General features: G+C 38.8%; 4 protein-coding genes across 6 annotated transcripts; 1 reads left to right on the top strand and 3 right to left on the bottom strand.

Moving 5' to 3' along the window:
• Nucleotides 1-2,507: 2,507 nt before the first annotated feature.
• Nucleotides 2,508-7,991, bottom strand: folr (folate receptor). Of its 2 annotated transcripts, none has more exons than XM_055012556.1 (5): nt 7,876-7,991; nt 3,803-3,935; nt 3,498-3,686; nt 3,077-3,212; nt 2,508-2,834 (listed from the first exon to the last, which is right to left on the bottom strand). In XM_055012556.1, exons 2-5 carry the CDS (start codon nt 3,929-3,931, stop codon nt 2,560-2,562), a joined length of 729 nt encoding a protein of 242 aa, XP_054868531.1. In that variant the 5' UTR covers nt 3,932-3,935; nt 7,876-7,991; the 3' UTR covers nt 2,508-2,559. The 2 variants fall into 2 exon arrangements, with proteins under 2 accessions (XP_054868531.1, XP_023129560.1); XM_023273792.3 differs by lacking the exon at nt 7,876-7,991 and adding an exon at nt 5,170-5,369.
• A 5-nt stretch (nt 7,992-7,996) lies between these two features.
• anapc15 (anaphase promoting complex subunit 15) lies at nt 7,997-11,324 on the top strand. Its single transcript, XM_023273813.3, has 5 exons — nt 7,997-8,130; nt 8,426-8,547; nt 8,630-8,689; nt 9,366-9,506; nt 10,414-11,324. The coding sequence occupies exons 2-5, from the start codon at nt 8,428-8,430 to the stop codon at nt 10,459-10,461; spliced, it is 369 nt and encodes a 122-aa protein (XP_023129581.1). The 5' UTR covers nt 7,997-8,130; nt 8,426-8,427; the 3' UTR covers nt 10,462-11,324.
• A 135-nt stretch (nt 11,325-11,459) lies between these two features.
• Nucleotides 11,460-14,770, bottom strand: tomt (transmembrane O-methyltransferase). Of its 2 annotated transcripts, XM_023273945.3 has the most exons (5): nt 14,655-14,770; nt 12,989-13,251; nt 12,680-12,876; nt 12,370-12,492; nt 11,460-12,236 (listed from the first exon to the last, which is right to left on the bottom strand). In XM_023273945.3, exons 2-5 carry the CDS (start codon nt 13,248-13,250, stop codon nt 12,039-12,041), a joined length of 780 nt encoding a protein of 259 aa, XP_023129713.1. In that variant the 5' UTR covers nt 13,251; nt 14,655-14,770; the 3' UTR covers nt 11,460-12,038. The 2 variants fall into 2 exon arrangements, with proteins under 2 accessions (XP_023129713.1, XP_054868530.1); XM_055012555.1 differs by lacking the exon at nt 14,655-14,770 and having other exon boundaries at nt 12,989-13,259.
• A 461-nt stretch (nt 14,771-15,231) lies between these two features.
• sfrp2l (secreted frizzled-related protein 2 like) lies at nt 15,232-20,205 on the bottom strand. Its single transcript, XM_023273886.3, has 3 exons — nt 19,491-20,205; nt 16,642-16,722; nt 15,232-16,467 (listed from the first exon to the last, which is right to left on the bottom strand). Exons 1-3 carry the CDS (start codon nt 20,014-20,016, stop codon nt 16,049-16,051), a joined length of 1,026 nt encoding a protein of 341 aa, XP_023129654.1. The 5' UTR covers nt 20,017-20,205; the 3' UTR covers nt 15,232-16,048.
• Nucleotides 20,206-23,118: the final 2,913 nt, after the last annotated feature.

Genomic DNA, 23,118 nt, shown 5'->3' with positions numbered 1-23,118 from the left:
CTAAATTTTAAATGCAGAATCATACAGTGTTGTCATCAGGAAGGATGTTATCAGCCTCAGAAACACTTTCACACATCCGATGTTGGTCAGCAAGCAAAGCCACACTGTCAAAACACGAAGATACTGTTGTCTGCATGAGTAATGTCCTTTAAACATGACTAGATTAATCATATCATGCTTAGATTCTAAAAGTACAAAATGTACAAAAGTTGCAAAATACTTATATATCTCAGACGTATCTCTGATCAGCCAAGGCCCTCCTGTAGATACACCAGCTAACCAATGGCAACTGACACGTGCTCCTCACAATCACACACACACACACACGCGTTCACACAAAGAGACGAATCAACGCTGACACATACAGGGAGTCAGAGACATTTAGCACACTCTTTTCCTTTCCTTTTCTCTCTCTCTGTCACAAACACACACTCACTCAGGGGACTGGAACCCCATAATTACCAGGCAGCGGAGCCCACTAACCACTAGCTGGCCCTGCGTGGTCATGTGACAGTGTGATCACCGGGGCCCAGTGTGGAGGAACATTTTTCCTCAGTGCAGATCTGGGGTCAATTTTACAGTTTCCCCACTGGTGGTTGAGATTATGAAGGGGTTATTAAACTGATGCACAGTCTGCACTTAAAGAGAAATGGTATCCAAGAGCCATGCAGTAGTACATCGTGTGGCATGTCCCTTCATGGCTTGTCCAGATGCACAGGTTTATTTCTGTTTTATTTTCCTTATACACACAAATTTTGAATCTACTGCATTTTTGTAGACAAAGAATTACTGTGCTGCCTTGATTTTGGCAATGAAATCATAATTTTGTTTTTTTGTGTGTTTTTCTTTCATGTTTTTTTTGTTGTTTTTTCTCAGAAGAAAGCAATAAATGGCATGTTTCCAAAAGGAGAGTTGACAGTCGCTCCTTTAAACCAAAATGTCAGTAAAGTCAGTTCACATGTGTTAGGGAGTCTTAGGATCCCAGGGGGGTGTGGAGCCTATTCCTGCCGACTCAGGGTGAAGGCAGGCGACACCCTGGACAGGTCGTCAGCCTGTCACTGTACTTAACTGTACAGAGTCATCTTGTGTAAGTGAAGTGTAAAACTAGCTGAGTTAAAGTAGCTGAATTTGAGAATACAAGTTCAATAAACTTAAGATATGAAGCTGAATCAGTTAATCACATTGCCGGCCTAATATTCAGTCTATGGTTACTGAAGGCCTTGCATTCCTCTTCATTTAACTTTGAGAACTTACAGCCTCTGATGTTGAAACTATTTTTTGCTTTGTACGACAGTACAAAGGCAATCTGTGAAGCAGCTCCCAGTTTTACTGAGAGTGATTATAAATCTGCGGGTGTTGGGACTGAATTCAGTATTTTTGTCATGGTGAGAAAAGTTATTAGGAATATAAACAACTATAGCTTCATTTACCAAAGACATTTAGCAAGTTTCCATCATCTGTTCTCTTAAATTACGGTTAAATTAAATAAAGGAAGTGTTTCTGTGGATTTTTAATTTACTAACAATGCATCCTGACATTTCAAGTTTAGTTAGTTAGAGATGAGCAAATGTCACATATTTATTTAGAATAATTAGAAAAGATGGGTTGGTTTGACTAAATTCCTTTGTACATGCATGGTAGACTTAAGTGTTCCTTGAACGATGGCTCACTATTATACACTCCAAAAAATAATACTTGGGTTCAACAAAGAAATTAACACAACAGTTTGCATCAACTTTTTTCAGTTATGAGAACTTTCAATGAAATTATGTTCAACCAACAACTTACGTTGTGTTAGGGGAATTAACTCGTCCTCTACAATCAGAGGTTTGGGTAATTACAACTTGCATATGATTGGTAGCACATGCACAAGTTTTTAAGGTAATTACTCTTTAAAAATATAGTTTCAAATAGTGTTTTCAAGTTATTAAAAAAATGTAAGTGTCGCGCTCTTAATTATTGCTATTATGAACACAGGTTTTAAACTTGGTCAATCACAAAAAAAAAGTTCTTCCAGTATTATCCGACTGACTGAATAAAAATGTTGTTATCAAAGCAATTTCATGAAGGGACTCAGCTTGAAATTCATTCTGAACAAACTAATGCAAAAAAAATGTTTAAATTATACAGAATATCTGGCTGATGCAAATGCAAAGATTATTATGGCAACACAACCCAGCAAAATAATGTTTGCACCTTAAAAGTTTTATGCAACCATGAAATTTTCATTTTGCAGCCATATGTTTAACTAAGCAGTGGTCCTCACTTTTTAAAGTCTATAAGCAAATGTATTTAGCATAGAAATGATAAAACATTGGATTTTCATTTTTTTTGTCGTCAATATAAGATACTATTGTGTTGTTTGGATCATTATTCATGTTTTTGTGAAGTGCCTGTGAATCTTATTTAATCTGGTGCGTATGTTGGCTTGAATGCAAACCAAACATTTCTTACTGTCAATTAGGAAGCTCAATGACTGAAAGGAGGACAACAAAACCACAAAGACAGAAGAGCATTATCCGTTTTATTGGTAGCTCTGGGGTGATACAGGATATCATTTTAGTTCATCATTACAGAGGAGGATGTGACAGCCAGGAGGAGCAGCGTCATCAGGGTAAAGCTTTGGTGTTGCTGTGCATTATTGAGGTAGTACTCGGCTACCTTCTTGTTGGGGTTTGGTCCAGTGAACCAAAGCTGCATGCAGCGGCCTGAGTCTTTGGTGAGGGTAGTATAAAGGTACGAGTTGGACCAAATTTGTTCGCACATGGATTTGGGAGTTGGGAAAACTTCAGTCCACTTCTGGCACTTTGTGTTTGCAGGGCACCGGTTAACACCTGAGGGGGGAGAAACACAAAGGCAAATGCATAAATTATCCACCAACCAATGAAAAGAGAGAAATAGAAGACTGAGTGCATGATATTGTGTGTATAAAGTCAAAAATGCTTGTTTTTGTGTAAGACAAGTGTGCAAATGTGCATGCAAAATGCTAAATTAGCTTCCTGTGGCTGCATTCAGTAACAGATCTATATGTGTCCACTGATGTGTGTATACGCTGTGTTTCCTGAGTGTGTCTTACCTGAACTCCAGTCCCATCCCTTGTGCCAATTAGTCTTGCAGGTAAAATCATTCTTACAGTCTTCCCACCAACTTTCGCAGTCCTCTTTACACAGAGGCACATCCAAGATTCGCTCCTTACGCCAGCTCTCATCCGCCTGAACACATGTGCAAAGTTGGTTTGTTTGTATGATCCATAATTTCAAAACACAAGAGATATATTTTAAGAAATAACCTCGCTGCCCTCACAATTTCATCGCTATGTTTTGTGAAGTGAGTTAGAAAATTGTCTACAAATTCAACTGTGGCCGAACACAGTTTATGGAAAAAAATCTTGATTCTACAACTGTATATGTAGATTTTGCTTCCTATGCTGCCATCTAGTGTTACAAGTACACACACACATGAGAGACTAGGCTCGAGAGAAGGCATGGACAACACACCAGCTGTATCCAGGGTCCCAAGTGTGGTGAGCACTCATAAAAGCAAGTGTCCTGGACGAAATGTTTCTTGCACTGAGGGCTCATAGCTCCACAGTGATTCCAGTTGAAGTTGTAGAGGTAGGAGTTATCGTTGTGGGCTTCTTCAGTGGTGTTGGCCTTGCAGCATGCATTATCACGCCAAGGAGCACACTGCAAACAGGAAGAGGGAAATAATACCAATCATAGTTCAAGTGTCAGACAAGAACTCCCGTGCATTCTACTTTTTTTTTATCTTATTCTATCTTGAAAATCACTGTTTCACTCACCTGTAGGTACAGTTGTCCCTCAGGACCAGGCTCTTCTTTGTGGTGTTTTGCATCCATACACATGTTGAGTTTGTCCAGAGACAGAGCGCCGCTGGAGAGGGTGAACAGCAAGGCCAGGACAACCCACATGACTCTAGGTATGGACACAGATCAGTGAGAAGTTCTTTATAAAACGATTAAAAAACAAACAAAAAAAGGCAAGTAGTAGAGATTAAAAGTCTACCATGTCACAGGGATGCCAGTATTTTATTTTTACAGGAGTTGGGTATCTCACTTGAGATGGTACAAGCAGGCAAAAATAGAAATGCTATAAAAAAATTATGGTGTTTGCATGTCCTTTACTGGTTACACTCACCATGCCAGCAAACTTATACACCTGCTTAAAAACAAATTTCTTAATGTTATTTATTCATTTTTATGCCACATTTACTCCTGTGTGCTAATGTGGCATCTTTGAACAAGACAACTCAAACCCTCAAAGAAAGTTTTATCCGTCTATAAGATGCTGAAGGATGGTAATTTCCATGCAGGAACAATGACTCAAAATGTAAAACACACAACATTAGTCAGTGTGTGGGTCCTGCTTTTGCGACTTCTCCTTTTTTGGTTTGTTTTACAGGCAAAAAAACTGCTGATCATCACCCAGTTTATTGCAATCTCATCCAGCATGGCTATCAAAGCATACCTCAGTCATGACAGAGTTTATGATTTTAATTTTTAAGCACATCCAGGTCCGTATATGATACAAAAAACTTTTAACCTTGTTATAGCAGGTTTCAACTCAACTGTTGGGTAATAAAGCAATTAATGGCTCATGACATGATATGTGAAGGACAGAAGACCAGTAAACTCAGAGAAACATGACTCATTCAAGTTCTGACATAAGCACTGATGCAATATCTGTAACCCCTACATAATACTGAAACACAAGTTCCTTAACATCCAAAAACATTATTGTTTTTAGTGTATTTGCTTTTTCTTTCTGGCAGTTTGATGTTCATTTACTTTCTCATTTCTATGAGACAAAGAATAAACATGAGAACAGCTGTATTCTCTACAAGACACCACCACAAATCTTACTGTTCTGTATATAAAAAATTCAATTGAAAGCAGGAAACATACTAATTAGAGTAAAGAATCATTCTAAAACCCAATTTATCCATTTTAGAAGCAGTCAGTGACTATATATAAAAGCAACCAATCAAAGATACACTCACCAGTGATTTGATTGAGCAAGTGAAAAATATCTCTGTCCTGTAGACAATACTCACGAGTGAGCTATTTAACTTCTTGTGAAACAAATCAAAATTTATTATACAAATCAAATTAGAAAATTTTTACAAGTAGTGATGACAAGTTCAATTTACCTTGTTAGATTCTGTGATGCTTCCTTCTTGAAGTGATCTGACAAATCCGTATCTCCACTTGCCTCTTACACACTTCTCAAGACTAAACAAGAATTATAAAACACACATCTGTGGCTGCCTGTGAAGTGAGATTGTGTGTGTGTGTGTGTGTGTGTGTGTGTGTGTGTGTGTGTGTGTGTGTCTGTGGGAGTGTGTGAGTCGAAAGTGACAAGATTGCTGCCTTTTAATGCAAGTAAAATGGAAAAATTGCAGTACCCTAAACTAATTAGTTTCCAAGTCCAAGTCCAAAGTCTGCTGCATATATAGGTGTGTGTGTATGTGTGTGTGTGTGTGTGTGTGTGTGTGTGTGTGTGTGTGTGTGTGTGTGTGTGTGTGTGTGTGTGTGTGTGTGTGTGTGTGTGTGTGTGTGTGTGTGTGTGTGTGTGTGTGTGTGTCATTAGTTTTATTACATTTTACTGTGTGGAAGGTTTGGCTTATCTCAAGGTCCTACTCATTCTCTCTCTCGCACATGCCAAACATACTTGAGGACACACACAGTGAAAAGGCAGCGTGACCTGAGAAGGCAGTAAGGGGAGTTAAAGAGTAAAAGAGTGGTGGTTAAGAAACGCTCCTGCTGCATCTGTGTCAGTGGTTTCCTGATTCAACTGAAACACTAAACATTACTAACACAGTGAAGCGAGTGATAAAGTGTGGTGAGTGTAAATGTCTATGTGTATGTCAAATATACACACATATACACACACACGTGTATATATATATATATACACACACACACACACACACACACACACACGGACGGACGGACGGACGGACGGACGGACGGACGGACGGACGGACGGACGGACGGACAGATAGATAGATAGATTTCTTTGTGTGTAAGTAATGGTTAATCCATCAGTATGTGCAAGTTCTTTAATCAATCAATATTTTTAATGCTAAAATATAATTATTGCTATCATTCATGAATTTTCAAATTTACAGTTGTTGTTTGTTGTTTGTTTTTAATGCTTACTCTTCTTTCTGCTCCCTTTTCATTCACAAGTTTGGAAACTTTTGTATTGTATTGAATTTTTTTTCTTTTTTGTTTTCGTCAGTGAATGAAATAAATAAAACTAACTACAAAAAGCAGAAAAATAGCAAAGCTTATTATTAGTATACAGTTATTTGCTTGCATTCATGAACAGAAACATTTGTTTTAGTGGTTGTATGTTATTCTGGAGTAATTTCTGTCTTCTCCGCAAATTCCAGTATGCTGACTCAAATTTGAGTATAAAAACTTGAATTCTGTTGGAAATTCCTCATTCTTGTTCAAAATGGTGAAGCGTAGGGAACTCACTGAGAAAGACAGAGTCCAAACTAAAGCACTTCATGATGCTGGATGGTCTTTGAGACAAATAGGGCAAGACATAAAGTGTTCTCATTGTGGTCAAGTATGCCCTGGACTCAATGGCAGAGACTGTTCTTTAAAAATGTGGCAAGGAAGACACTGAAAACAAAAGCTAACTGAAGCAGATGTCAGGCACCTCAAGAGTTTAAGTATTAGAGACAGAAGGAAGATCACTGCTGATCTTCAGACAATGATTAATGCTTCTAGATCGGAATCTGAGAATGTCTCCAGAATAACCACAAGCAGAAGACTGAAGGAACAAGGCTTAAAGGGATGAATAGCTGTTAAGAAGCCATTATTGAGGCCTGCAAACATCCATAAAACTGCCCAAATTTGCCAGGGAGCACAAACACTGGACTGTTGATGACTGGAAGAAGATACTCTGGACGAACGAAAATCTAATGTCCAAGTTTGAATTCTTTGGTCAGCGTCATTGAGTTTATGTCTGCAGAAAAGCTGGAGAACATTTTGAGGCTAGATGCATTGCACCCACAGTGAAACACTGTGGGGATTCTATTATGGTATGGGGTTCCACTTGTGGAAAGAGCATGGTCAAATTAGTTCAAATCTTGGTCTCATGAACAAGAAGGCCTACCACGACATCTTGGTGCATCATGGAATTCTTTCTTCTGGATTGAACCTGATTGATTGTGGGTTCATCAAGAAGACAATGACCCCAAGCGTACTTCAAAGCTGTGCAGAGACTACTGGACCGAGAGAAAGGAATCTGGAGTACTGAAACTGATGGACTGGCCAAGTCGAGGTCCAGACTCGAATCCTATTGAATCTGTCTACCTATCTAATCTACCTATCTGGGATTTACTGAATTCAAAAATAGATGGCACAGAAGTTTCCTCCAAAGCAAGTCTCTGGGAACACCTACAAACTCTTTGGAGCTCAATAACAAAAGAGACTGTCAAGAAGTCCATAAAAACAAGCAAGAATGCAAGCTGTTATCAGGGTCAAAGAAGGTCATACAAAATATCAAGATTTTTGGTTAATATATGTGAATAAGGAATATTTAGTTGTTCCAGTTTTATATATACACTACCAATCAAAAATGTGGACACACCTTCTCATTGAATGTTTTTAATTTATTTGTGTTATTTTCTACATTGTAGATCAATACTGAAGACAATTTTTTTGTTTACAACATAATTCCACGTGTTCTTTCATAGTTTTGATGTCTTCAGTATTAATAACTTGACTAAAAGCTAAAAAAAAGATCAAAAGACAGACTAAAAAGAAAAGTCTTGACAAAAGATATCTGTTGGTCGAGGTGGTAAAAGCTGTCCGTTGCTGTTGATTGAGTTACTTACCAGTATTTACGCCTGAAAGCACAGCAGTAATCCGTCTTACTTTACACACATATCATTATTATCGCTATCACATATTTTAGACAGACTGCATTATTGTTTCTACCTCGCTTCCCTGGAACTCATACCACTCATGCTCCTGAAGCGGAACCTGTGTGGAGCGACACTGGAAGAGAGGATCTTTTTTAGACGAACACCAGCAGCTTCCGGTCAAATTTGTTTTGAATTTTTTGAAAAGCTGGAGCGAGACATTGTCAGGTACTTACTCTGGGAAAAATACGCAGTGCATTGTTTTATTGTTTGATTATGTTACCATATTTTTACCCAGACGATTCGCGGAGGTGGCGTTAGATTTTAGTTTTCGTGTCATAAAACATGAAGACTTTAAAACGTACGTTAACGACGTGTTAAGTTAGTGAGCCACTCCACTACTCCTTGTCGTATGTCCTTTTAAAATAACTACGACAAATATGTAACGGGTACATTTTGCTGTTTAAACTGAGGTCTGTTAACACTTTATTTCACGGTGCTTGTTGTCATCCCCGTGTGTCAGACATGTCCACCCTGTTCCCCTCTTTGCTCCCCCGGATAACGGAGTCTCTGTGGTTTAACCTGGACCGACCATGTGTGGACGAGACCGAGCTGCACCAGCAGGAGCAGCAGCACCAGACCTGGGTAAACCTCTGCTCCAACACCGTGTCATCTTCCTCACTACGCTTGTTTGTAATTTAACATGTGCCTCACTGTGCTGCTTCAGCTGCAGAGCATTGCTGAGAAAGACAACAACCTGATGCCCATTGGGAAACCTATTTTTGAGGTAATAACTTGAGCATGAATAGTTGAATGAATAGTCCCGTCTTTTCTGTGGCTGATCTGCAGCTACTGGTGTAGCTGATGTGTGTCCGTGTTCATGCTCTCCTGCTTGTTGTCTGTTTTTCTTTTCTTTTTTTGTCCCTAACCTTTACCCTCACCTGGTGTGGGTGAGGCAGATGGCTGCCCTGCCTGAGCCTGGTTCTGCCAGAGGTCCCAATATCCTCGCTCATGTGAAATCTTTGGATTTGTTGGCTTTTTCCATGGGTTTACATATGTTTTCCATGTATAATTTTGTAGGACCATAACCTTAATTGAAAGTGTAAGTTAGTCAGTGTAATTTGTGAAAGTAGAAAATGTTGTGGGTTCCTAACATTAGTATTGATTTTTGGTCAGTTAAATTTTTATTTAAATCTCTCTCTTTTAAATTTATGCAATGTATAATACCGTGAGTCTTAACCTGAATATTTAAAATTATTGAGTAATTTCATTATGCCAATCTTATTACTTGACTAAAATGAGCTATATACATAACAATAGTTTGATTACTTTTTTTTAACTTAATCTTGAAAGTTGTAATGTTTCCTTCTGGGTGTCCTGCTTTCACATAGTCTTAAAGGTGGCATATAAATGAAGTTGATATTATTATTTATCCCATGTAATCTGCTTTTTGCTGGGCACAGGCGGGCTATGAAGAGGAGGAAGAAGAGGACGATGAGGATGAAGAGGACAGTGAGGAAGACTCTGAAGATGAGGAAGACATGCAGGACATGGATGAGATGAACGACTACAATGAGTCACCGGATGATGGCGAGATCAATGAGGTACTTTAATTTAGAATTTAAACAATATTTTCTCTTCAACAAAGCTTATAGCCTGTTGCTGTTTGGAAGTAGAGGGAATTAACAACACTTCTATTTTCAATGAAATTCAGTTGTTTTTTTTTTACCTTGTTAACATGTGGTCTCCCATATGGTGTTATATATAGGCAATCTGTGCAATAGTTGTACATTTCCTCCTTGAAAATGCAGACATAACGAACAACAAAACAATCCTATCAACGTGCAGAGTGGGACTTTCTGTATCAATATTCTTCAGAATCTGTGTCTAGTTCGAACATGTAGGGCTGATTTACTCCAATATTTCAACTTACTGCTGTGTAGTGTCGAGTAGTTGTACAGTGTTTGAGCAGAGTTGGTGGTAAGCTGGTGGACTTCAGCTGCATTGAATGAAGAGGGATGAGGGGAAAGAGAGGCAAGAACTTAATAGATTTTCTAAATCTATATTTTTATAAAGCAGGGGTGATGTAACTAGTCCTTCACATGTCTCTGCATTTGATTATTATATATTCAATGTACAAATATTGTGCATGCATTTATGTCAAAGTAAAATACATATTGCTTTGTTATTATAGCATAAATAATATACAATGTTACATTTTATTGTGTTCCATTTTATTACATTATATTATATAAATCCCATTAATTTATCAGATTAGGAAAAACACTCTCATGGGTCACATAAAATGATGTGGCGGGCCTAGAGTTTGACACAAGTTCTGTAGGAAGCAATTACATTCAAGGCCGGGGAAAGATTATTTTCATTGAAAAAGTTACATTTATCTAATCCAGTTCTAAAATACACTTGAATTAAATGCCATTTGCTTTTCTATCTGCAGATGGAGGAGTAATAGTCTTTAATCTTGCTCTGTTTCTTCTCTTCCTCTGTCAGGTGGATATGGAAGGACCTGACCAGGATCAAGACCAGTGGATGATTTAAGACAATTTTAGCCTCCATCAAGCTTTCTGGTCCTGGATTTCTACTCCCTACCTAAAGTATGACTGCTGCCTCTTCAGTTTGTGGACAAAAATGTAGTTGAATCAACACAGGATATTTCAAAGCGAGGTCAGTGCATTTGTCTAGTTTCAAGCTGCAGTCAGTCAGTCATCAGTCTTGAGAGCCTTGGACATTGTTGGACGTTGCTGTGGGTGTTGCTACCTGCCACACGTTCATCTAATAGTGTGAAGGATGTGTGTGATTCAGTACCTGTGTACACATCATGTTTTTGTCTTGTTTTTAGCGGCAACCTGTGACTCCAGTTAGTACATTTAACCATTTAATCAAGTGAAAACAGTTTGAGACAAACACAGTGCTGTTGTTTTGCATCAATGCAGTGGCAGCAGTGGGCAGTGGCCCAGTGATCTCTCATCTAAACTTTGACCCTGTCATATCGTCAGTCATGTGCTGCTGATTTTCTCAGCAGCTGAGTGAGTATAAATGTTAGTTCAGTCAGCAAAATAATTTGTTACCTATGAAAAGGACCCACAGATACTTGACCATGTATTTAGTTTTATTGGAGTGTTGTGTGTGTTGCAGGTGTTTCGATAGATATCATACCTTCAGTGAAATACTCATAAAAAAAACGTATTATGTTTAGACGTTTGAAACTAATTTTAATATTTTTAACTATGTCCAAAGCATAAGCTGCCCATTACCATTAAGAAATGTTGAAATATCAGCACCAACATTACCATTTTGAATTCTCTCATGTTTATGCTACAGAGTTGTTTATCAAGATTTGATTATTTGTACTGAAATTATTGAAGATTTTGATTGTTTGTATTAAATTATTTTCATCAGGCCATGTTTTTGCTTTTCTATATTTTAATTTCTTATGAATGAATAACAAAATGTAACATGGCAGTGAGCAGTATGAGCTGGATTTATGTTGACTCATTGTTTGATATAAAGTGAATACAAAGCCTGTTACTGATAAAGGCTCATCTGAATTATGATGGTGCCAGTGTTCACAATTAATGCTTGGATTTACGAAATGACAGCTTCCATTATTAAACTTGTACATAAGTAATGCATATTTAAAGCTCTCTTAGTTTTTGTTAAATATGAGATCCATTTTTCTGTTGTGGTCTTTTCAAATTTGGCAGTTAAGCATAAACAAACCAGCATGTTCTTTTAAAAGATACGCCTATGTTTATTAGATTTTTGACAGGAGATGGTGACAAGTGACAAAGATTCCCAGCAGAAATGAAGAAGTGAACATTGTGCACATGGGGTTATCATGCTGGTACATGACATTTTATTTTCCTGATAGTTCTTTTTTCACCCAGGAGAGGGCGCTGGTACTGGGGTATTTTGGAAGACGTTCCTGAATTTCCTTTAATTGACATATAATGCACACTAGAGATTGAGATGTTATGGTTTTCATTGGATAATTTACAGTTTTTATCACAATTATCCTTCAAAATAATTGCTTCAACATGGGGTATCCCTTCAAACCATGCCACTCCTAAGATACATATTTGAGTAAGAGAGTGTCATGTATTGGTCTGTGAGGTCTACTTGACTCCCTGGTACACCAGCTCAGCCATCCCATCCCTGATGCCCTTGCTATACTCCAGCGTTGCCCGGTGGATCTTCCACTGATACAGGCCGCTCCTGCGAAGGTGTCTGAGGAACTTTGGAGCTCCAGGAAACAGCACGTTGTCAGCCAAAATCATAGATCCTTTCCCCAGCAGACCAGAGCCCTCCAGTGTCTGTAACACTTCAGCAGTAAGTAAGGGAGCTCAAACTGGTCATTTTATCCTGTCATACTTCTGACAGGATGAAAAAACCATAAGATAGATTTGTAATTCATATGTAAACCTCATCTCTAACTGTTCTAGTTACCTGCAGATCAGGGAGGTAACATTTCTTCCAGTGGTCCATGAAGACAAAATCCAGCCTCTCTAGATTGTAGTCAGAACGCAGACGAGGGATCACCTCATCAGATGGATTCACAATGAGCTCCACCTGAAGAGCACACAGCATGCAAGTTTCAGAGGTATAAGTCGTTGGGTTTTCAGTACATTGGATAAACATATCCAAAATGTATGTTAAAAAAACTGACAATTCTGCAAGTAGCTGGGTACGTTGTATAATAAATGAAGTGCATTAGATGTACAGCGCAATCTTACATTGTATGTTTATGTTGTCTCACCGTGTCATCATCAAAACCTGCCAAGCGAATGATTTTCTCAGCGATAGCAGCATTCCTCTGGTCCATCTCAATGCTGTAGAGCCTGGCTCCCAGCGGCAGACTCCGGGCGATCCGGACGGTGCTGTATCCACAGTGGGCTCCCAGCTCCAGGACTGTCAGAGGGCTCTGCTCCATCAGCAGCCGGTCCAAGATCTTCCCTAAAATAAAGAGGAATCAGACAGACTTATATATCTGCAGCATTTCTTTAGGAATTTATACTTTTACGTCATGTTTCTAATACAAAAAACTTTCTGTATAATATCTCTTCACCTTTTTTAGGCCCAATGTTGCTGATGAACTCCACCTTGCTGCACCAAACATCGAAGGCTTCAAGAATGCTGTCAGGGTCTCCAGGGGTGGCGTGAGTGAGGACATACTGGTAGGCCCGCTCCTCTCGAGTCAGACCAGTAATGCAGTCCTTCCATATCCTGACCAGAACTGCCCGGTACAACAGCACAAAGTAGTAGCGGTACCTGATAATCAGTGTCAGCAGGAGGGGAAGGAAGGCCAAAGCAATAGCACCGGACACCATCCTAGATTTGATAGAAAACCACACAAACGCACACATATTTATGTATGAACAAAGTGGATGCCATGTCCTCTTGTGCACCTTCAAATAAACTGTTGCATGAATAATGTAGCAGATGTTTACTGAATGATTTCTGAGTTTCTCTTACACTCCTTTTACCAACTACTAGACCACTGAATTGCTGTATTTTATACATCTCTTCCTGAACTGTGCTGTTCTGTAGTGTAGATCAACAGCAGTTTCTGTCTTGTTTGAAACAAGGCTTTTGTCAATTTCAGCTGACATTCGATATGAAGGTGACACAATATGAGGCTAAAAAGAACAACTATGTCAGTCCACAAATGAACTATTGAAAGTGTTAAAAGTGAGCCTGACCAATACATTGGTTTGCCTATATTATCAGGGAATGTTGGCCTATCACAAATATATTGGTATCAGATTATGTGTTCTTTAATATGTGCTGATATGAAAACTGTATTTTACAGAGTATGTCATCGCACTGTCTGCAGCACATGTAGCATGAGTATGTATCACAGACGAGCGGATGGTGCTGCAGAGTCAAGCAGCATCTTTACATTAAGTTGCTAACTTGTTTGTTAATTACATTGCTGGATAGTTAATGAACAATGACCCTATCAGTTTTCAACATAACTTATCTCACACAGTTGTGAACAAAAGTTTACATGCACTTGTCAAGACCATGTACATTATAGCATTCCTGAGTTTCCAATAACTACTGTAATAATCACAGATTTTGGTTAAAAAAATGACAAAATCTTCTGGGTCAAAAATAGGCATACAGCATTGCTACTATTTATTTAAATGCCTCTTGGCCTCTTTTCACTTCAACTAGATGCCTTTGGTAGCCGTCCACAAGATTCTGGCAAATTTGTGGTCGTATCCTTAAATAATCCCATTGCCAGAATTCGTGTAGTTCAATATTGGCTGACACTGAAAATATCTCATTAATTAAAATCAATATTGACCCCAAAAAATCCATACTTAAATGTTATTTTTTGGTTATACTTCCATGACTTGAATGCTCAAAGCCATGAGTAACTGCTGCAAAACTACAGAAAAGTCTCTCACAATGTTCAAAAAATCTACAATTATTGTGCAGAAAGAAAGAATAATGAATATACAAAATTTTGCCCAAAATAAAATAATTTTCAGATGATATGCCTTGATATTTTTAATTAAAGCAGATGTCGTCTGCATAGAAACCAGCCTCCATGCTTTAGGCCTGTGCCACACGTGAGAGAACGTGTTGTGTCTAGATGTTTCTACTGCCTCAGGTAACTGTACACTCCACAGGCTTTCTGCAACACCCTGAACAGATGCTACAGCAAATGTTTGCTTCACAATAAAATCCATCTTAATGTCCCATGAAAAACAAAGCAAGCTCACCTGTTTTTGAGAGAGTAGAAGCGGTGATGGTGAGAAAGTTGAAAAGCAGCACCTCAGCTGAGCGAGGTGCAGAAATACGAAGAGAGAGTCGAGTGTGTGTGTTTAAGAGAAGGTCAGAGACTCCGCAGCATGAATAATTTATGTATCACGTGCATGACAGTGTCCTGTAATTATTCCCCAACATTAGATAAGGACAGTAACATAAGCAACTCTTCAACCTGTGAACATCAGGTTTTGTCATTTTGATGACACACACAGACACTGTCATGTTTAGACATTCAAAATAGGAGGAACGCTGTGAAAAAGGAGCAGACAGTGAAACAGAGCCAGTGTGAAACTGACATCTGATATATCAAGTTAACATCAACAGGTGTGTGTCTTTGTGTGGTTTTATGGAGTCCAATTTCTTTCGTTACTGATGGAAAAATCGAGAATAAGCCAAAGAACATCTAATTTATAGTCTTGTCAAATGTAACAACACAAAATTTTGATAAAAGTTTATTAAATGAAAAACTACTATGTAAAAATAGTTGAACCAGGTTTGATACAAATAAATATACAATAAAATGCAAAAAAATAGACCAAACCCAAATTTATTGTTCACATGATATCACATTTCCCATCCTTTCTTCCTTTTCAGTGCTTCTCTTCTGTTTTTTTTTTTTTGTCGCTGTCATGTCATTCCACGTTGTTTTCACTTATTAAATTACAGCTGTGAGATTTAAGCTGCAGTGAAAGAAAAACATCAAATAATAGTAACATAAATGTCTATTATATTTATGCTACAGCCTTAATGTGTGTGAAAGCACAGTAATAAGGTATTTTGATACAATACATAGCATGAAAAAAAAACTTATCAGTACAGGAATAACAACAATGACACTGCTTCCCCGCAGATAAGTACCAATAACACACATGATGTTATTAGTTGACACCTTTGCACTCATCTCTTTAATTCAGTAAATAATTGGATTAATGGGTTACATTTTGTCTCTTGTATGTACACAAATATACAAATACGTCCCCAGCTGTAACTGTACTTTCTTAATGTCTCAGGATCCCTTGTTGAGTGACATTCACAGAATTAAGGCATAACTGGTGATTACAGCAAGTCTTTCATGAATTAATAATCATGCTTGCCTGATCCTCTGTTTTACTAGAAAAAGGCATTCATTTTGCACAGGGAGCATTTAGGATCATCTACGCTCAGGTGACTTATTTGCTGTTATTTAGGACCTTTTAGCTGTTCTTTAATCAGCATGTGATTCCTGACTTGTTATCTATTTGTTCTTTGGATTTTATGGACTCTGTAAGTGTTGCTATTAGCGGCACAGTTTCAGACTGCTTACAACCATAAAGTAACATCCACAGGACAGACTTGCAGTAGTTGCCGCTTAAAGCTCTGGACAGGGCTGCTTAAGGAGGGCTCTGATGAACTTCTTCAGCTCTTTGTCCCCTCTGCTCCACCTCACCAGTCGAGTCAGCACCAGTCTTCCCTCATCAGCCTGAGCCAGTGCAAGGAACCATCCGCTCTGGACCCCGTTTCCCACCTTTCCTCCTTCTTTAGCCAGTCTCCTGTCGATCTGTTCCTCCTCCAACCCTCCGTCTTTGTTTGTCTCTGCAGAGTCCAAACCAGGACAAGTACAAGTGCCTCCTTCTTGCAGCCACAAAGCGCTATGGGCCATCGCGCCTCCAACCTCCTCTGCCCTCTCTGCACCTCCCCCTGCCCACCTCAGGATGCGGCTGCGGGCCGTAGGCACCAGCTGACGGTCGCCTCCCACTGTTGACACGCTGCCCAGACGCATCTTAAATGCTGCAACAGAGACGGACGGAGATGATACTACTTAGCAGGTGTCACTTGGGACACATTGTAAAGCTAGCTCTTTAGTTCAGTGAGATTATTAGATAAACTGTTGTGTGCCTTCTACTAAATTCCTAAAAGAAGGAAAGGATGTGTTTGGAGCCCACATTGTCAGTTTGTTCTCACCGTATGGACTGTGGCAGAAGTTCTCCTGGATGTCAGTTTCTCCTTCAGCAGCCAGACTGCAGGCATCACAGATAACACTCCCTGGGGTATGGAAAACAGAAACGATTAGATGACTGCAATTATCTGCAGTGAGGATGGAAAACGTCTGGAAAAACACAAACACCAGGATCGAAGCGTGAAAAACATTTTAAGATCAGGCAAAATTGGATAGAATTAAACTTACACAGCACAAGTAACAAACCAAAGAGGTACTAGAAAACAGATGAAGTGTCATACGTTAAGTAGGTAAAATAAAAAAAGCAAACAAAACAAAACTGAAATTACTTTGAAAAGCTATATGCATTGTGTATATTATAATCCCTATGCCCTATTCTGGTTATAAACTGCTGAGGCTGATCCTGACATCAGTTTTAGAGAGTGGGAGAAGTTTTCTGATATTTAAACTATTTTTACATCCATGTTAAGCGTCCTGCAATCAAAAACAGGAGTATGGAAGTGTTATGAGCACAATGCATCTTAACTATAGAAGTACTTGATCTGCAGAACAATGGCTCCTGTGAGTGTTTTATTATTATATATGGCAGTGTCAGATCATCATTGATGCAACAAAGTGTAAACAACAGTATTTAAGGTAGCACCTGGAGTTACTTTAACTACTTTAAATACAGTTTAGAAGCTTAGTCCAGGGATCTCAGTAAACCCAGAAGTCACAGTGCCAAGTCAAGATGAAAAGACAAAGCAGGAAATGATCACAAATTTGTCTTTATCTAGCTGATTTTAAAAAATGTTGGCCAGTTAAACCTCTTTAAGGTAAGTTTTTTTGGGGAAATTATTGTCAAAATCAGGAACATTCTGTCTCAAAACAATTTTTTAAAAAACTAGTCCATGTATTTGTTACTTCTAGGCTGAAGTCTTGTAATTGCTTTTTATCAGAATCTCAAAATGATTCTGAAATGCCGCAGCGAGAGTACTGAGAAATTACTTTGAGCAATCCTATTTTCCCTATATTAGCTTCTCTTAATTGATGCACTGTAAAATCCAGAATAGAGTTTTAAATCCATCTTCTTCCACACAAATCTCTAAATACTCCACCATATCTTAAAGGCCTTATTGCACAATAACATCCCAACAGAGCATCTCTCTTTAGTTCACTCTCCATGAATTTATACATCACCATTGCATGTTGCCAACTTTGTGTTTTTCCTCTCCTGTAGCTTGTGTTTGTTCTTTCTGCGGGTATCTACATGTTTCTGAGTTAGCAGCATCCAACCTCCCCAGTCTTAACTGTTCTGTGAAGTAATGTTTTTCTGTATTCTATTCTATCTGCTATCCTGTCCTCTTTCCTTTTTACTCCAGCTGGTCGAGGCAGGCGATCGCCCTCCCTGAACATGTTTCTGCCAGTTTTATAGTATAGTTTCAATGATTGTTTTCAATGATTGTGAATTTCACTGCTGAACACACAGCTTTTAAATAAGATTAATATTATCCTCCTGCATATTTCAAGCTCTTGTTTACAGTACATTCTAGGCAACCTTGTATAGGACTAATTTTAGGTGGCTAATTTGCACATTTCTCCACACTGGAAATCTTTCCATTACTTTTTTGTCACTGCTTCTTATTTATCATGCTGCACTTATTTTTCAACTAAGACTGGCAACACTTTTAATCTATATGTTGCTGTTTCACTACACTAGAACACTAACCTTCTGAGACCCGGCCTATTCATGTATGTGCTCTATAGTGAACACTTGTTTTTGAGCAATATCTTTTGATTCATTTGAGCTATCCTACTAAATCCTGACGTGCTCAATAGAGCACATCCTGGCCCCAATTATCTCTCAAGTGATTGGGTGGGATGAGGGGAACTTTGTTTTCATGCTGAGACAAAACACAGGCCTCCTGACTGCTTTGAGTTTAATTTATGTTCTTGTTCAGTTTGATTTAGTTTCTTAACCTTCCTGTTAGGTTGATTTCTCAGGAACAGCAAAAAATGTTCCTGGGTCATGTTTAATTATCCAAAAGTGTCAGAAACAAAAAAAAATAAAAAAATAAAAACTCCCAATGACCATTGTTTTATCTCATTGTTGACTCCATTAGTAACCATTTCTATCAATATTTAATGCAGTGGAAATCTTTACCTCTCACAGGTCATGGTTCAATAAAGATAATTCACTTGTTTTGCATAAAAAAATGCATGTTAAAGCTTTTTAAATGTACATTGGAAAGATCTACACATAAAATACAATAGTTTTACATGACAATTTTTTACATACATTAAAAATTGTATTTTAGATTTTGATTTTTTTTCTTTTCATGGAGTTGATAAATTAACACAAAACACCTCGTCTGTTCAGGATGGGTTTGCAAATATGTGAAATGAACCATTTTCATTTTATATGTTGATTACACTTGTTAAGCCGAGCAGAAGAAGTTTCCTACTGAAAAGTAATTCTAACAGTGTTCTTGGAAGGTCAGGTCTGATGATTTGTGATGTGAATTGGTGTTACATAAATCAAACTGAACTGAATTTCTCTTTGGTTGAACTTCTTGCATTGCAAATGACTGAAACAGAAAATGACCATTTGTAAGGCAGCCACAAACCAACAATCTTTCAGTGTATCTCATTAATGTAAATGTAACATCTTAACCTGAAGAGGAGCTTCTAACTATGTCATGTCATGTGGAGTAAAACTTGGGAATACATCTTTTAAATCTGACAGTAGTTGAGTAAAATAAATCTGTCCAACACAGTTATGAGATGGAGAGTGTAGCTGGCTTGTGTAAGGAATAGAAATTACACAAAGCCGTTTTATTCCCTCTGTCAGACACAATCACATCCGTCCACTGACCTTTCAGCGCCTCCTCGTGTCGGACCTCCTCCGCCGTCCGTCCCTCCTGCTCTCCGGTGGCCGGGATGCACAGCTCGGTTCCCCGGGGGAAGCGGCTGCAGTTGAACATCTGGGGCCAGGGGAAGCCGAAGGCGCTCATCACGGGCACGCAGCCGTCCCGCACCGCCTCGCACAGGCTCCTGCAGGGGCTCAGCGGCCCGCTGAGCTCCGGCAGACACACCGGGGCGAACAGCGAGCACAGGAACTTCTTGGTGTCCCGGTGGCACAGCTTGGAGACGAGGGGCAGCCAGGCCGCCGACTGCTGCTGGACCTCTCTCAGGGAGTCGTGGCCGAGCAAGTTGGGGATCCACATGCGTCTGTAGCCGATGCCGTGGCACAGAGACAGAGTGCTGGGGATGGGTTTGCACACCGAACGCACCGACGAGCTGAAGCCGAGCGACGGCGGCCCGAGCTGGGCAGGAGGCACCGTGTTCGAGGACCGAGAAAGTGTGAAGAGCAGCACAAAAGTGAGCAGAGAAGCAGACATTGTTGTTGTTGGGAGGGAAATGTGCAAAGCTGCTGCTCTTCCGCCTGGACTTGACCGGTCTGTAGGTGTAAACAAAGGTGTGGAGGAAACGGGGTAAATGAGAGGGCAGGCGCCTCCCAGTCATCATCCCACCCACAGAGTGCTGTCTGCAGGGGACTGCAGGCTGCTGTGCCAGGAAGGGATCTTCGACCACAGGGTAATGGTGTGTGATACTGCAAAATCTGGTATGATCCGATACCAAAAGGGCCAGCATTGCCGATATTGATACCAATACTCCATACTAAGTTTTTCAGTAGTCTAGGTTTAGAACAAGAGTTAGGAGCTGTATATGGTCCAGATCTGGAATGAAGATGGGGTTGTAAATGCTCACAGGGTCTAAGACTCAGACTAATTCCTGGGTCAGTTTTCTGTGCATAACGGAAGAATCTGGGTTGCCGATGAAATCACAACATGAGGGATGACCTCCTTAAACAGTGTTAATTTTTGACGGTTTGGTCAATATTTGTGCAATACTTCTGTTACTGAAATAGGAAATGCTCTTTTGAGATGCATTTTTACATTAATTTAAAGTATCGATATCATTACACTGGTATCGTTCAATATCGATACCAACGCTGGTATCAGGGGCAATAGGAAGCTGTGTGCTTGCACAAAGAGCTTTGAAAACATCAACTGTCAGTATTGCAAAATCAGTTACTGGAAATAAAATAGCAGTGCTGTGTGTGGTACTCTGTCATCACACTGAGCCAGAGGGTGTCACAGACCCTTTCATCTTTCTTCCAGACTGAAATTTGTGCACCAACATGTCTCGTCCTGCCTTCTCCTGCTGCTGCTGGATTTTTCTACAGTAACCTCTCATGGAATAGGGCTCAAACTTGATTAAATTCTCTCATTTTTGCGAAATCTACCCACTTCCAAAGAAAAAAACTGAATGAGAAGCACTGCTCAGAAAGGTTGCTAGAGTTGTTGCTTATCTCAAAATTGCTTGCAATGCAGTAATGCTACACATGAGAGGAATGGCTACAACTCACCACTTTTCATTTTAACCTGGAGTTGCAGGTTAATGTATTTGAAATTCAACACTTAGCTACTGGGCCCGAAGGATAAAGGTTTGCTATTGTTCTCATTGACCCCACCTACTACCCTCTGTGAGTTCTGTGTCAATCAGACCTTATTTATAATGCATGTTTCACATAAATAAAATGTAATGCTAAGTGCTTTACTGAACAAAAAGAATAACAACATGACAATAAAAACAGGGACTGAGGAATTGCTGTCAAAAATAAAAGCAATGAGGAAACACTAGAGACAGGATAAGGAAAAAAATCAGAATAGCAAAATAAGATGATAATAAAAAATGGTGAAAGACAGCTATAACAGACTAAAACACATCAATAAATAAACAAAAAATAAATAAAATGAACAACAACAATGATATTAATCACAATAATAAAGTAATAAATAAATAAAATCCCTGCATTGGCCCCATGAGAATAACAGACGTTTACTTTAGGGTTGTATAACTTATCTTTTTTAACATCTTATTTATTGTATTTTTGATCAAAGTCGGTGATCACTGGTTTTCAAACCTTAATAAAGTTATGACAGGATATGTAACAAAGAATTTGCTGTAGAAATCTAAATCAAATCAAAAGTCTGTATTTTGAGAAAAAGCAATTTGCTTAGTGTTTATTTCTTTTTTATAGCAACAATTGACCATTAACTTACACTCTGCTTTTTTTAAGTTATCAGTAAATCAACGAAATAAAAAAATAATGACATGTGTTGTTACTTGAAAGAAAAATGATACATATTAAAATTCAAAACTGTAAATAATTTCTAAGCCAGCTGTGGATGGCAAACAGGATTACAGGAAGTGTATTAATGTTTCTGCAAAATTCAGATTACATTAAGTGAGACCTGAACATTATTATTTCAGACATGATTTCTAAAATGATTCAGATCTATCTGAGTCACGTTATTATCTGTATTTTGACAGATAATATGTTAGGTAACAACCTGCCATCTGGAGGCTTGATCTACTCGACTGGGTCTCCTGGAGTGTGATGCTGAAACACCCAATGAGCCAAGGGAGCATCACTGATGATGTGTTCAGGTGCATAAACATGATGTACTGTATGTTAAAAGAAGTGTAGTCAACATCCTACGATACGAGAGAGAAATAAAACAAGCAAAATACATCCAGATTGGGTTGTGACATTGCAGAAGTCATTGTGTGCATCTCTGCTGACTAAACACATACAAATTGATTTTAAATCAGCTGTTTTCATTGGGAAGGAATCTCTGTGTCTGAAACACTGTAAACTGCTACTCTAACTGTCAAACTCAACTTTGCTGCCTGTAATACATCCAGAGACCAAATGTATCCCATAATGTGCAACAAGCTCTTCTCCCTGTGATGCTTCATGTAAAGTTCACGTTATGAATCACTGACTGCCCTGACGGACCCAAAACGGTCTCTAATGTGACTCAGATGAGCAAAGTGTTTGATTCATATCTGAATCTTACAGTGATGTTTTTCAGTGTGTCACTGAGTGCAATTCTGGATTTTGTGGGAACCTTAATACATCTCTTGTGTGCTGCCCACAGCTGATGTGTCTCTGATTCTTCCCTTTGACTTTATTAAATACCTGCAGCATTACACAGCAGCAAAAAATTATGTGTTTCTTTAAACTGAGAGTCTCAACTAATAAACAGCATTACAAATAAAAACTATTCTGTTTTCTCCTACATACCCCACAGCTCAGCTGTTCCACACAGATTTCAGGTTTATACACTGAATAAAGGAGACTGATCATCGATTGGATTTGTTTCACTATCTTCTAATCATGTTAAACCATTGTTTCATGCAGTGAAGCAACATGCAATAATATCATGTTTAATCTACATTATCTGGAGAGAGAATACATGAACTCTGCCATTTTGCACTTTGCAATCTATATCTACCGTGATATATTCTTGTATCTACCTCATTGTCATATTGCACCTACTGTTCATTCATATTTGCACTATGTATGACATATTTGCAGTAATATGTTACCAAGCTGTGTTTTTGTCTTATTTCTCTTTTCATTTTTATTC

Source organism: Amphiprion ocellaris, chromosome 7, assembly GCF_022539595.1.
Source record: "Amphiprion ocellaris isolate individual 3 ecotype Okinawa chromosome 7, ASM2253959v1, whole genome shotgun sequence".
NCBI lineage: Eukaryota > Metazoa > Chordata > Actinopteri > Pomacentridae > Amphiprion > Amphiprion ocellaris.
This window is presented reverse-complemented; position numbering and strand designations above follow the sequence as displayed.

Coding starts and splice junctions, on each gene's coding strand:
- folr (XM_055012556.1), bottom strand. CDS start 3,931: ATGTGGGTTGTCCTGGCCTTGCTGTTCACCCTCTCCAGCGGCGCTCTG. Junction 3,687..3,802: donor AGGGACAACTGTACCTACAG/GTGAGTGAAACA, acceptor TCCTGTTTGCAG/TGTGCTCCTTGGCGTGATAA. Junction 3,213..3,497: donor TGGGACCCTGGATACAGCTG/GTGTGTTGTCCA, acceptor ACATGTGTTCAG/GCGGATGAGAGCTGGCGTAA.
- anapc15 (XM_023273813.3), top strand. CDS start 8,428: ATGTCCACCCTGTTCCCCTCTTTGCTCCCCCGGATAACGGAGTCTCTG. Junction 8,548..8,629: donor AGCAGCAGCACCAGACCTGG/GTAAACCTCTGC, acceptor GTGCTGCTTCAG/CTGCAGAGCATTGCTGAGAA. Junction 8,690..9,365: donor TTGGGAAACCTATTTTTGAG/GTAATAACTTGA, acceptor TGCTGGGCACAG/GCGGGCTATGAAGAGGAGGA.
- tomt (XM_023273945.3), bottom strand. CDS start 13,250: ATGGTGTCCGGTGCTATTGCTTTGGCCTTCCTTCCCCTCCTGCTGACA. Junction 12,877..12,988: donor CAACATTGGGCCTAAAAAAG/GTGAAGAGATAT, acceptor TCTTTATTTTAG/GGAAGATCTTGGACCGGCTG. Junction 12,237..12,369: donor GTTACCTCCCTGATCTGCAG/GTAACTAGAACA, acceptor GAAGTGTTACAG/ACACTGGAGGGCTCTGGTCT.
- sfrp2l (XM_023273886.3), bottom strand. CDS start 20,016: ATGTCTGCTTCTCTGCTCACTTTTGTGCTGCTCTTCACACTTTCTCGG. Junction 16,723..19,490: donor ACACGAGGAGGCGCTGAAAG/GTCAGTGGACGG, acceptor TCCATACCCCAG/GGAGTGTTATCTGTGATGCC. Junction 16,468..16,641: donor CTTCTGCCACAGTCCATACG/GTGAGAACAAAC, acceptor TCTCTGTTGCAG/CATTTAAGATGCGTCTGGGC.